Source organism: Pelophylax lessonae, assembly GCF_965119305.1.
Source record: "Pelophylax lessonae genome assembly, chromosome: 3".
Lineage (NCBI taxonomy): Eukaryota > Metazoa > Chordata > Amphibia > Anura > Ranidae > Pelophylax > Pelophylax lessonae.
This window is the reverse complement of record NC_138770.1, coordinates 563,838,962-563,853,393: the sequence shown is the minus strand read 5'-3', so window position 1 is coordinate 563,853,393 and position 14,432 is coordinate 563,838,962. Positions and strand designations below refer to the sequence as shown.

The following is a 14,432-nucleotide window of genomic DNA, read 5'->3' as shown; positions in this document are numbered from 1 at the left end:
TGATAGTCCTACTGAATAGACGGTTACAATTTGTATTATGGCAAGAAAAAAGCAGCTAAGTACAGGAAAACGAGTGGCCATCATTACTTTAAGAAATGAAGGTCAGTCAGTCCGAAAAATTGGGCAAACTTTGAAAGTGTCCCCAAGTGCAGTCACAAAAACCATCAAGCGCTACAAAGAAACTGGCTCACATGCGGACCGCCCTAGGAAAGGAAGACCAAGAGTCACCTCTGCTGCGGAGGATAAGTTCATCCGAGTCACCAGCCTCAGAAATCGCAGGTTAACAGCAGCTCAGATTAGAGACCAGGTCAATGGCACACGGAGTTCTAGCAGCAGACACATCTCTAGAACATCTGTTAAGAGGAGACTGTGTGAATCAGACCTTCATGGTAGAATATCTGCTAGGAAACCATTGCTAAAGAAAGGCAACAAGCAGAAGAGACTTGTTTGGGCTAAAGAACACAAGGAATGGACATTAGACCAGTGGAAATCTGTGCTTTGGTCTGATGAGTCCAAATTTGAGATCTTTGGTTCCAACCACCGTGTCTTTGTGCGACGCAGAAAAGGTGAACGGATGGACTCTACATGTCTGGTTCCCACCGTGAAGCTGGTGACACTGTTGGGGTTTAATTCAAAATTGAAGGCATACTGAACCAGCATGGCTACCACAGCATCTTGCAGCGGCATGCTATTCCATCCGGTTTGAGTTTAGTTGGACCATCATTTATTTTTCAACAGGACAATGACCCCAAACACACGTCCAGGCTGTGTAAGGGCTATTTGACCAAGGAGAGTGATGGGGTGCTGCGCCAGATGACCTGGCCTCCACAGTCACCGGACCTGAACCCAATCAAGATGGTTTGGGGTGAGCTGGACTGCAGAGTGAAGACAAAAGGGCCAACAAGTGCTAAGCATCTCTGGTAACTCCTTCAAGACTGTTGGAAGACGATTTCAGGTGACTACCTCTTGAAGTGTGACTCTACAATTTTCATAATCATGAAAATAAAGAAAACTCTTTGAATGAGGTGTGTCCAAACTTTTGGTCTGTACTGTATGTATATATATATATATATATATATATATATATATATATATATATATCACCCTCCTAGTTCGGTGCTAGGTAGGCAGAGTAGTTTTTGGCTCGATCTGCTTATCAGCAGAGCAACAGGCAAGACGTATATGCTCTCTGCTTATCAGGGAGCAAGATTGACAGTTAGGCCTGCTCAGTGTGCCCAGGGTGTATTCATTTGGTCTCAGGGAGTGTCCCCAGCAGCTCCAATGGGGAGGCACGTTGGATGCTGAAGAAAACCTGGCCAATGATACACAGGCTTTTGTAACTGTCCCAGTGGGTTGGCACAGACAAGTGGTGCATCATGGGACAGGGTATAAGAAGCTATGGGCACACGAGGCAGGGGTCTTTGGGTGGGAAGCCAGGTCCCAGAACGAGGGTGGCGGTTGCCTCCTCTTCTACAACAGGTGGTGATGGTCACAGGCATTTGGCCTGGTGAGCCGGTGCATGTGAGTCTGAACCCAGAGGTCCAGGAGAAGCTGACTGCAGGAGTTGGGGCAACAGTGAATCTGGAAAAACAGTGTCTGTGAGTACAGAGGAACTTGCCCAGGAAGGGGACTACTCCGGAGTGTAGAGTCAGTGGACGGGTGTCAGCTAGCACAGAGAGAAAAGGGGTACTAGGGGAGTACCCTGAAGAAAGTATTATAGCAACGCTGATCTCATCTTTATTCAAGTGGCCGGATAAAGCAGCGGCCTAGCCGCACTTTGAAGTTAGATGTCCTCAACATTGTAAATAGCTAACAGTTGGAGTATCCCACTAATCCCTTCTCCCATCCCAGTTCTAAATGAAACCACTAAAACAACAACCCCTGGACTGATCTTTGACTGAGCCAAGAACTTAAAGTGATATGTTTCTGCAAACAGTTGCTACGGGTAAACCAGGGGATTTCAGAAAGTGTTATATCCAGCAGTCCTCTAGGGGGCAGTGCAGTGAAAATATAAACCATATTAAATGTTTAAACTGAAAAAATGTACCAAAGAAAAAAAATAAGGTAAATTTGAACCTAATGGCAACAACATCTATCAAAAAAATTGGGACAGGGTAACAAAAAATGGATTTTTGTAAGATCTTACCGTAAAATCCTTTTCTCTTAAGCTCATTGACAGACGTAGTCTTCTTGATTCTCAAGAGCTGGGTTATGTTGTCTCCGCAGGAGTAGGACTAGGCAGAAAGACAAAACGTTCTGGCTCCACCTTAGGGGCAGTCCCTGAGGGTATATCCTCCCTCTCTCTGCTACAGGGAATCAGTTCTGTTCTAAAGCAGTAACAGAGAATTTAACCCAACCCAACTCAATGATAGAGGGGCGGGTACTACGTCTGTCAATGAGCTTAAGAGAAAAGGATTTTACGGTAAGATCTTACAAAAATCCATTTTTCTCTATCGCTCATTGACAGACGTAGTCTTCTTGATTCTCAAGAGCTGGGACATCCAGAAGCAGTGCCACAAATGAGGGGTGGGATTGACAAAATCAAATCCAATCTAGAAGGCCCAACCGGTGCCAAACTAGAAGTTTTAAAGGCTCATTATAAACAAAGAATGAGACTAAAAGAAAAATTTCCAACGGAAAAAACCCTCGAGGTAGACCACTGGTCTCCTCAAATTGCGGCCTGCAAAACCTTGCGGCCAAACGAGGCATCAGACGATGCCATTACATCAACTTTATAATGTTTTGTAAAGGTATTATTCTTCATTCATTTGAAATTCTGAAACCACTTTTGGTAGGAAGGATAGATTCGGACGAAGAACCACCTTATCTCTATGAACCACCAGATATGGTGAATGACAAGATAATGCGGCCAGTTCTGACACCCTGCGTGCAGAAGTAATAGCCACCAAGAAGGCCACCTTCTGGGACAACGTAGGTAGAGGAATCTCCCTAATATCTTCAAAGGGAGGTTTCTGAAGAACCGACAACACTAAATTAAGATCCCAGGGGGGTAACGGCGCGTGCACTGGCGGAGCCAGATGTCGCACCCCCTGGATGAAATTCCGCACCAAGGAATGAGTAGCCAAAGGCTTCTGAAAGAAGATAGCTAATGCTGAGACCTGACCCTTGATAGTACTCAAGGCCAGTTTCTGCTCAACCCCTTGTTGCAGAAAAGCTAATATTCGACTAATCGAATAAGACCGAGGACGGAACCCCAAAGGTTCACACCATGCAATGTAGGACTTCCATGTGCGATGATAAATCTTTCTGGAAGTCGCTTTCCTTGCTTCAACTAGAGTAGGAATAACTGAAGCTGACAAACCTTTGTCCTTCAGCACCTGGGTCTCAATAGCCAGGCCGTTAAAGCCAGCGATCGTAAAGCAGGATGGAAGATCGATCCCTGAGACAGTAGGTCCTCCCTGAGAGGAAGTCTCCACGGGACGTCCGCCACCAGTCTGACCACGTCGGCGTACCAAGCTCGATGAGGCCAGTCTGGAGCTACCAGAATTACTGGAATTCCTTCCTCCTCTATCCTGCGAAGAAGTCTTGGCAGTAACGCGAGAGGAGGGAAGGCATACATTAGCTGGTATTGCCCCCACGGGGCGATCAGTGCGTCTGCGGTTTCTGCTAGAGGATCGCGGGAGCGAGCCACGAATCTCTGAACTTTCCTGTTGAATCGTGATGCCAACAGATCCACATCCGGGGTGCCCCACCGTAGGCACAACTGGTGGAAAACGTCTGGATGGAGGGACCATTCCCCCTGATCCAGAGTCTGACGGCTGAGATAATCTGCCTGCCAATTCTCCACCCCCGGAATGAACACCGCAGAGATTGCTGGAACAAATCGTTCCGCCCAGCGAAGAATGCAAGCCACTTCTTTGGCCGCTCGGACACTCTTGGTGCCCCCCTGGTGATTGACATAAGCCACGGCCGTGGCATTGTCCGACTGGATCCGAACCGGGCTGCCCTGGAGCTGCTCGGTCCAGTGAATCAGACAAAGTCTGATCGCTCTCAGTTCCAATACATTTATCGGTAACCTGGATTCTTCCGGGGACCAAAGTCCCTGGACAGATAACTGACCGAGAATTCCTCCCCATCCAGATAGACTGGCATCCGTGGTCACTATCGTCCAATATATTGGCAGAAATGACTTTCCCTGGCTGAGCATCGGAGACCGAAGCCACCAGACCAGAGACTCTCTGGTCTGTTTGCTCAATCGGATCTGATTGTCCAGGGATTCCGGATTCCGATTCCATCTGAGAAGAATCTCTTGCTGAAGAATTCGGGTATGGGACTGGGCAAATGGGACTGCTTCGAACGAAGCCACCATCAACCCCAGAACCCTCATGCAAGTCCGAAGGGAAGACCAGCTGTTGGACAGTAACAACTGGACTGCTGATTGAATCTTTCGGAGTTTCCCTACCGGAAGGAAAACTCTTGTCCTGACTGTGTCTAGAATTAGACCCAGATATTCGAGCCTCTGGGTGGGAACCAGAAATGACTTTTGCTGGTTCACCAGCCACCCGAATTCCTGTAAAGAAATCATAGTAATTTCTATGTTTTGTAGCAAGGTCTGAGGAGACTCTGCATGAAGCAGAAGATCGTCTAGGTAACCAAGGATTGATATGCCTCTTTGGCGCAGAAGTGCCAACATTGGGGCCAACACCTTCGTGAAGACCCGCGGAGCCGTGGCGAGACCGAAAGGTAACGCCACAAACTGATAGTGGTTCTCTTCTACGGAAAAGCGTAGAAACCGCTGATGTCCTGCGAAAATGGGAATGTGAGGATATGCGTCCTTGATGTCTATGGACGCTAGGACATCCCCTGGATGCAGGAAGGCTGCTACTGTGCGAATGGACTCCATTCTGAATCTTCTTATGTTGACAAAAGAATTGAGTGCCCTTAAGTCCAGAATTGGACGCACTTTGCCCTCTTTCCTGGGTATTGTAAATAGGTTTGAATAAAACCCTTGAAACCGTTCTGTCCAAGGAACGTGGACTACCACTCCTTGTTGTAGTAAATCTGTGACTGCTCTCCGCAGATCTTCTAAACGATCCGGGGATAGTCGGATATTGGAAGGGAAGAATCGCGCCGGTGGGAGAGATCGAAACTCGATCTTGTACCCTGACCTTATGACTTCGCAAACCCATTTGTCCGGGATTCTGGAAAGCCATGGATCCGGGAACCGGCGAAGACGTCCCCCCACCCCAGTTATGGGTGGGGGCGCACCTTCAGGCTTTGGATGGTTTATCTTCAGGTCTGGAGGGGGCGGGCTTTTGCTTGCCCGACCAACGACCCCTGACGCCTCCTGCAGGAGCTTTGGAGGACTTAATTTTTTCACCCGCGGGACGAAAAAACCTCTTGTGAGCAGAAAAAGAAGGCCCTCGTCTTTGACGAGTTCCTTTACCTTTAAAATTTTGCGGTAAAAAGGTGCTCTTTCCACCCGTGAGATCCTTAATGATCTCATCTAAGTTGGCTCCAAATAGACGCTCTCCTAAAAAGGGGATATTAGCCAATGCTTTTTTGGAACCTTGGTCGGCTAACCAACCTTTTAGCCACAGTGTACGCCTGAGAACCACTGCTGAGACTGATGCTCGCGCCAATAATGGAGTGGCGTCTAACGCCGCATCACACACAAACTGTAACCCCTGTATCATTTGTTGCAACAAATCTGATACCGCCTGAGGGACCTCTTCTAAGTCCCGGCGTAACCACTTGGTCCATTCAGTTACAGCCTGCGAAACCAGACCAATAGCTATTATAGGTCTGAAAGCTGATCCAATCAAGGAAAACATGGTGCGAGACATAGCTTCTATCTTGCGATCCACTGGATCTTTAAAAGACGGAGCGTCTTCTAGAGGAATAACCGTGGCTTTATTCAATCTAGCAATTGGTGAATCCATTTCTTAATGAGGGTTTCCTCAAACGGATAACGCCTGTTAACCTGTTAATGCGTTTAGAAATAGTAAAAGTGCGTTTTGGCAGGCGCCATTCTTCTTCGATTGGATTGCCAAAACATTTGGGCAATGGAAAAACCTTCGCCACTTTGATGCGTTTTTTAGTCCCAAAAGGGATTTCAGTTTCAGCTATTTCCGATGGAATACCCTGTAATCTTAAGGTTTCTTGAACAGATACAATGAGTGCGTTTACCAACGCTTCCTCTCGGGCTATGGCTGATGCCGAAACATCCTACTCGCTGTCTGAAGAGACAGGACCCGAGACACCAATCCCAGATGAAGTACCTGCAACTGCAGAAATAGGCTCAGAGTCTGAATCCGAGGTTTCAGATAATAAGGGGTTAGGCGGGGGTCGCTTTCTTGCGCCCTGTCCCTGACAAGCCACTTCCACCCGGGACACAAAAGTTTCCATAATAGCTGACAATGATTCAATTGTCAGTGGGGTGCTGGAGGATCCTGCAGACCCCTCAAGGGGATCCGGAGGAGATACATGAGTGGCAGGGTCCATGTTAATTCAGGACACCTTTGCCAGCAAAAACAAAAAAACTTTTTCTTTTTTTTTTTTTTTGTGTGTCTCTCCCTAGCGCAATAGCGCCCCTCAGAGTACCTGCTTCTCGATCCCACAGAGAGAGAGAGGGACCCCCAAGGCTCACCAACCGATGCAGTGAAGTTTCCAACCAACTGCAGTCAGCGTCTGTCTTTTACAGACTGGAAGGAGCTGTTGCTTTTTCCCGGGTAGAAGGACGTGGCTCCGCCCCCTGTGTACGCCTTCCGGCGTTCCCAGCTCTCCACGAGGTAGCTGGGCTCACGAAACATGGCCGCCCCCATAGAAGAGACATAAGACTCCAAAAACATGGCGGCCGGCGTGACCTGAGGACATACATGCACTTGGTCTACGGCAAAATGGCGGCGGACCGCCGAAATCGTTTTCCCAGCACATCCACCTGCATCTCTGCTAAGAGGCGATATATGGATCTACAGGAGATACACTACAAATAAGGTAGGATTATACCTCCTATGTCTGCTGTAATGTTACAGTCTGCTGGGTAGAGTGTTAGCTCTCAAACCAAGTCCACTTCCCACAAACACATGCTGTATTACAAGGGGGACTTATTAGTATCAGATATATACTGACCATATATGGAGGGGCCCATAATTCATACTGCCTCATAACGAGGAAAGAAAAAAAGGGAACGTTTACTCACCATACCGAACCGACAGGCACCCTCTCTTCACAATACCCTCTCCACCGGGGTGGGGGGTTGTGGACCACTCCGGACGCCTCGACTCTCTGGTTCCTGGCGTCCAAGCGAGACTTTTAACTCGCAAGGTCAGTCCCTCCACTGGGACTCCGTCGCGGCCGACCCAGCGCGGAGCTCTGGTCTGCACGCGCTCGTAGGCAGAAACCGGGGTGACCACTGGATCTCAACATTCAGCCCGTCGCCCGGCCCCGCATACTTACTTGAATGTGTCGCGGCCGACCAAGCGCAATGCAATGGTCTGCGCGCGCTCGTAGGCCGGCTGGGGTGACCACAAGTGTCGCCCAGTCCGGCATTTTTGCTTGAAGATCTCACAGGAAAAACACTGGAGAAAAACTACCTAAAAAATGTCTTTTTCTAAAGAAAAAAGTCTTGCCAGGACCAAAAGATCCCAGCAAGGAACTTAGGTCCTTACTCCTGACTAGACAGAAAAAAACTGATTTCCTGTAGCAGAGAGAGGGAGGATATACCCTCAGGGACTGCCCCTAAGGTGGAGCCAGAACGTTTTGTCTTTCTGCCTAGTCCTACTCCTGCGGAGACAACATAACCCAGCTCTTGAGAATCAAGAAGACTACGTCTGTCAATGAGCGATAGAGAAAAGAAAGTGGTACTAACAAGGAAGAACATCTTGCAACCAATTAGGTTAATTGGCAACAGGTCAGTAACATGACTGGGTTTAAAAAGTGCATCTTAGGGAATTAGAAGTAAAGATGGGCAGAGGTTCAGCAATCATTCTATGCATTGAGGTGAAAAACCTTCTGTGCTGCAGCTCCCCCAGACCCCCCCCCCCCCCCCCCGTCTCTATCCTCAATGAATGGATGGATTGATAGCAGCAGGAGCCATTGGCTTCCGATGCTGTCAATCAAATCCAGTGGCAGGGACGAGTCCCCATAACCAAAGTGTGTCAATGGAGGCAGCAGCGTGACTCAGCAGTGAGCCCGCATGGGTGCTCCCAGGGAAAAAGGCTTTCAGTGGGGGCACCTGATGTGGAGGAGGGGCCTGGAGCACCAGCGGGGCACCCCAGAAAAAGAGGATCAGGGCTGCTCTGTGCACTGATTGCACAGAGCAGGCAAGTATAAGCATGTTTGTTATTTTTATAAAAAATAAAAGCGGTTTTCCAACCCCATTATTTTTTGTTTTTATTTTGGCTTGTTTTGTTCCTTTGTTATAAGATTCTGTGATCACTCTTGTACACTTAAGGCTCTGTTCACATCTAGGCGTTTCGGGGCGTTTTTAGGGAGTTTTTCTGCTCTAGGATCAGCTCTCAAAACGCCCAACAAGACAAATCCTATTCATTTCAATGGCCCCTGTTCACATCTGAGCGTTTTGACGCTGTAAGCAAAACGCCCAACGCTCAAAAAAGTACACGAGCTTCTTTTTGGGCAGATTACAGGTGTTTTCCATTGGTTTCTATTCAATCTAAAAACTCCTGCACAAAAAACGCCTGTAAATCGCGGTAAAAATCGCGGCAAAATCGCGCGAAAACGCTACGCTCAGGTGTGAATGTAGCCTAAAGTGATACTAAAGTCACGCTTTTTTTTTTCTTAAAAAATAACCATAAACCTGTTATACTTACCTGCTCTGTGAAGTGTTTTTGCCCAGATTCTCCTCTTCTGGGGTCCCCCTTCAGCTCTTCTGGCCCATCCTTCCTGTTGAGTGCCCCCACAACAAGCAGCTTCATCCAGACACGGAGCTGTGGTTCGGCCCCACCTCTCTCTTGATTGGCTAACTGACTTTGATCGACAGCAGCGGGAGGCAATGGAGCTGCTGCTGTGTCTCAGCCAATCAGGAGGGAACGTCCCAGACAGCCGAAGCACTCATGCACATCGCTGGATGGAGATGTGGCTCAGGTAAGTATTAGGGGGGCTGCTGCACACAGAAGCTTTTTTTTATCCTAACGCATAGGTTGCATTAAGATACAAAAAAAACTTCTGCCTTTACAACCACTTTAACTGTCTGGGTGCCTAATGTCATTGCAGAAGAAGTTTTCTAGCCCATTTTGGGCTTGTCATGGCAGCTATGAAAGCCCTCATTGTGACTTCACTTCTGTTCTGTTTTGATGTGCGCATTTAGAGCTCTACTGCCATCTACTGTACCTTGTATCCTGACTTGTCACCCAGTCTGTCTTTTGAGATATCCTTATCCTTGGATGTGTTTATGGCATATATTCATATCCCTGAATGTCTGGAGAGATAACATTACTATCTGTTGGTTTCTAGCTATGCATATGTTGTGCCGCAGACCATTGTTAAATGATTTTTGCACCCTTTAACAGCACTTTCATGTGTCTATTTTCATGTGTGCTTTTTTTTTTTTATTAAATGTCTGTTTTGTATAAGTAAAGATCATACAGTATATAAAAAAAAACTGTGTATATATATATATATATTTTTTTTAGAAAGAAAAAAAAACTTTATTTTACTAACTGGCAGAATAAACTTACTTTACAAGATGATCCTTCTTGGTAGGGGTTAGGCTAGTAATCTGGTATAGTTGCATGTCATTGGAGCCAATTTGCAGTATCATATCTTCTATAGATTGAAGCAAATGGATGAAACCATTGTCAGACAAGCTATTCCTAAAAATCAAAATAAAAATGAGATAAAACACATTTTTAGGTCAAATAAAAACTATTATCTGGTATAAAAAAAAAAAAAAAAAAAAAGGTCAGAGAAGCCTTAACGTGGTTATAAACTATTAAACAAACTGTACCCACTAAAATGACTAGTCTGAGGTGATACACAGAGATTAAACAAATCCTCCTACATACGTTGTACCAGTTTATCTGCTTCACACTCTCCTCTACAGCCATTCAAAGAACATCATTTAAACAGCATTTCTCAACTCCAGAAGGCAGGGGGCAGGAATCTGGCATCACACACTGAACAGCATAGAGCAGAGACTTGCATGTAATCTGAGAGCTGTGGATGTACAAATGTGGCGCTATTCTTGTTGTGTTAGCAAAGAAAAGTCTTTGTCAATAGTGGATAAAAAACAACAGTTCATAATTCTTTCCCTTGGATAAGTAAGAACTTCAAAAAGGAGAGATGTGAAGATCCTCAGCGAGGGAAACCACCACCAGGCACCCGCACACACTGAACCTTACCAGATCCCAATGACCCTCATCACAAAGGTCAAAAACGCTAGTAGCACAAGCCCTGGAAAGCCGGGATCCTTCACTCCTCCTCATTAAGTTTTATCCACAAAGCGGGCAGTCATCAAATCTTTGCGGGGTCCCCATAGGAGGAAACAGAATACCAACACATAGTGTACACTGCTTGAAAGTTTTATTTCCCCACAGGATTAAAATGCACTTACTGGACAGCCGCTAATAGAGAGCGTTGTTAGTTTCCACCTCCGTACGGTCGGGTGCTCGCGCATCCCACCAGAAAAATGGCCGCCGTGTCTCTTCCTCGTGTGGCGTGCGTCGCCGTAGGCTCCAACTGACGCGTTTCGTCAGAGCTGACGTCGTCTAGGGGTGTGGTCCTACGGCATCGACGCCATATAAATAGTATTGAGACGGGCGGAAGTAGTCCTATTCACCACCAACCGGAAACGGCTAGCTTGCGCTCCACCGCCCGGATGTGGGACATATAAAAGTAAACACAGGGGCATAACAGCCCCATCACAACGATCGCCACTTAACATGGGACCGATTTAGGCGAAAAGAAGAAAGAAACGCCTTTTAGGTATTAGACATTTCATAACAGTAAATAACCGTAAATGAAGGTCAACACACCACTAATCGGAGATCACAACGCCACCTGGTGGTCACGCTGTGAACCACAGGAGGGGGAAAATGCAACACTCTCTTTACATAGCGGTATTAAACAGAATAAAAACATTGTGATAAATAAATCAAAATTAAAATTAAAAAAGATCAAGTTTAAAAGAAATTGGATAATGGATACATTTCTTATTGTTGGCTTTGGTTTGGCACCCTAGATCAGAATCGAGTGCAACCCCAAAGTGACCCTTCAAGGTAAGTCAAAGCACAATATGAAAAACTGGAGATCCTAGTAATGGGATATCTTCAAGAGTTGTTGATGAACGCATTTAAATCCCATTCTATGTTTAGACCCAGTGGGGTATAGGATTTAAGCCTATATATCCAGCTGGTCTCTAGCTTGGAGACCCCCCGGGTCATGTTGCTACCTCTCCAGTTTTTGGTGAATCTATCGATCCCAAGAAAAATAGTTCCCTTTGGATCCCTCTGATGGCACTGGTCATAGTGTCTCGGAAACCCCTTGACTATGTTGGCCACATGCTCCTTGAGTCTTACATGGAGCTCCCTTATGGTGCGGCCAACATAGTCAAGCCCACAGGGACACCTCAGCAATTGCTGAGGTGTCCCTGTGGGCTTGACTATGTTTGTCGCACCATAAGGGAGCTCCATGTAAGACTCAAGGAGCATGTGGCCAACATAGTCAAGGGGTTTCCGAAACACAGTGTTTCGAGACACTATGACCAGTGCCATCAGAGGGATCCAAAGGGAACTATTTTTCTTGGGATCGATAGATTCACCAAAAACTGGAGAGGTAGCAACATGACCCGGGGGGTCTCCAAGCTAGAGACCAGCTGGATATATAGGCTTAAATCCTATACCCCACTGGGTCTAAACATAGAATGGGATTTAAATGCGTTCATCAACAACTCTTGAAGATATCCCATTACTAGGATCTCCAGTTTTTCATATTGTGCTTTGACTTACCTTGAAGGGTCACTTTGGGGTTGCACTCGATTCTGATCTAGGGTGCCAAACCAAAGCCAACAATAAGAAATGTATCCATTATCCAATTTCTTTTAAACTTGATCTTTTTTAATTTTAATTTTGATTTATTTATCACAATGTTTTTATTCTGTTTAATACCGCTATGTAAAGAGAGTGTTGCATTTTCCCCCTCCTGTGGTTCACAGCGTTGTGATCTCCGATTAGTGGTGTGTTGACCTTCATTGACGGTTATTTACGGTTATGAAATGTCTAATACCTAAAAGGCGTTTCTTTCTTCTTTTCGCCTAAATCGGTCCCATGTTAAGTGGCGATCGTTGTGATGGGGCTGTTATGCCCCTGTGTTTACTTTTATATGTCCCACATCCGGGCGGTGGAGCGCAAGCTAGCCGTTTCCGGTTGGTGGTGAATAGGACTACTTCCGCCCGTCTCAATACTATTTATATGGCGTCGATGCCGTAGGACCACACCCCTAGACGACGTCCGCTCTGACGAAACGCGTCGGGTGGAGCCTACGGCGACGCACCCCACACGAGGAAGAGACACGGCGGCCATTTTTCTGGTGGGATGCGCGAGCACCCGACCGTACGGAGGTGGAAACTAACAATGCTCTCTATTAGCGGCTGTCCAGTAAGTGCATTTTAATCCTGTGGGGAAATAAAACTTTTAAGCAGTGTACACTATGTGTTGGTATTCTGTTTCCTCCTATGGGGACCCCGCAAAGATTTGATGACTGCCCGCTTTGTGGATAAAACTTAATGAGGAGGAGTGAAGGATCCCGGCTTTCCAGGGCTTGTGCTACTAGCGTTTTTGACCTTTGTGATGAGGGTCATTGGGATCTGGTAAGGTTCAGTGTGTGCGGGTGCCTGGTGGTGGTTTCCCTCGCTGAGGATCTTCACATCTCTCCTTTTTGAAGTTCTTACTTATCCAAGGGAAAGAATTATGAACTGTTGTTTTTTATCCACTATTGACAAAGACTTTTCTTTGCTAACACAACAAGAATAGCGCCACATTTGTATATCCATTGCCATTTGATCTTTCTGTTTCCAAAGATTTGTGTTGGCTGCTTTTCGCTTATTGAATTTTACATCATATATTTTAGCGCAGCAATATTATGTTTTATAATCTGAGAGCTGAGTTGAGGGAAAAGGCACACTCCCCTCTACAATGTCTTATGGGAAAACATGCATAGGTGAGGCTGTCCACCACCAGCTGCATGCTAGGGGGAGGCATCTTCTGGGGTTGTCTGGTGTCGGCACAGACTGTTAAGAGTGACTAATACAGATAGCAAAGGAATGAGAGGAGGAGACAGAAATCACACTAGGTGCTCTAGATCAGGGCAAATATAAACTATAGAAAGATATGCTTTGTTCATGCTTTGTAGTTTACAACCACTTTAAAGATCTATAGATATATCTATATATCACAGTATAGTGATATACAGATGCATCTCATAAAATTAGAATATCATCAAAAAATTAATTTATTTCAGTAATTCAATTCAAAAAGGGAAATTCATATATTTTAAACAGATGTGTTAAACACAGAGTAATAGATTTCAAGCATTTTTCTTTCTTTTCATTTTAATAATTATGGCTTACAGCTAACGAAAACCCAAAATTCAGTATCTCAGAAAATGTGATTATTATATAAGTTCAATAAAAAAAAATAAAAAAAAGGATTTTTAATATAGAAATGTTGGCTTACTGAGTATGTCCATTTACAGTATAGTATACACTCAATACTTGGTCGGGGCTCCTTCTGCATGAATTACTGCATCAATGTGGCGTGGCATGGAGGCGTTCAGCCTGTGGCACTGCTGAGGTGTTATGGAAGCCCAGGTTGCTTTGATAGGGGCCTTGTTGGGCATTGTTGGATTGTTGGGTCTGGTGCCCCTCATCTTCCTCTTTACAACAGATTCTCTTTGGGGTTTAGGTCAGGCGACCTAATCATCACTGACTGTGAAAAATGTTGCCCCCCCCCTTCCTTGGCACCCCCAAAAGAAACATTTTGCGGATCTCCTTGACGCTCACAAAAGAAGCCCTTGGGGCCGGACAACAGCAAAGATGTCCCCCCCCACCCCAATAATGGGTGAGGGCAGACCTTTATGCTGAAGGGGTCTTGTCTGCTGTACCAGACCAAAGGTTGCTTGGAACCTCCTGGGGAAGATTTGAAAGATCTATTTCCCTTATTCTCTGTCCCAGGAGCACAAAATAATTTTCTATGGGCTGAGGAGGGCCCCCATCTGCTACGAGGCTCCTTCTCTTTCCTTGACTGTGGCAGGAAGGAACTCCCCCCCCCCCCATTAGACCCTTAATGATGTCATCCAGGGTAGCCTTGAAGGGGAAGATCAATGAGAGCTTTCTTGGAGGCTTGGTCTACGGAGCAATTCTTAAGCCAAAGCATGTGCCGAATCACCACCGCTGAAAAAGAAAGTTTGGACAGCACAGGAGCGGTATTCAAAGCTGCATCACAAATAAACTGCAG

General features: G+C 46.1%; 1 protein-coding gene across 2 annotated transcripts in view; it reads right to left on the bottom strand.

Annotated features, from left to right (window-relative positions):
* KIZ (kizuna centrosomal protein) overlaps positions 1-14,432 on the bottom strand; it is a 290,355-nt gene that overhangs the window by 195,214 nt on the left and 80,709 nt on the right. For both annotated transcript variants that reach the window (XM_082251350.1, XM_082251351.1), the window contains exon 6: positions 9,660-9,794. In XM_082251350.1, coding sequence (XP_082107476.1) covers positions 9,660-9,794 — 135 coding nt within the window. The remainder of the gene's footprint in view (positions 1-9,659; positions 9,795-14,432) is intronic.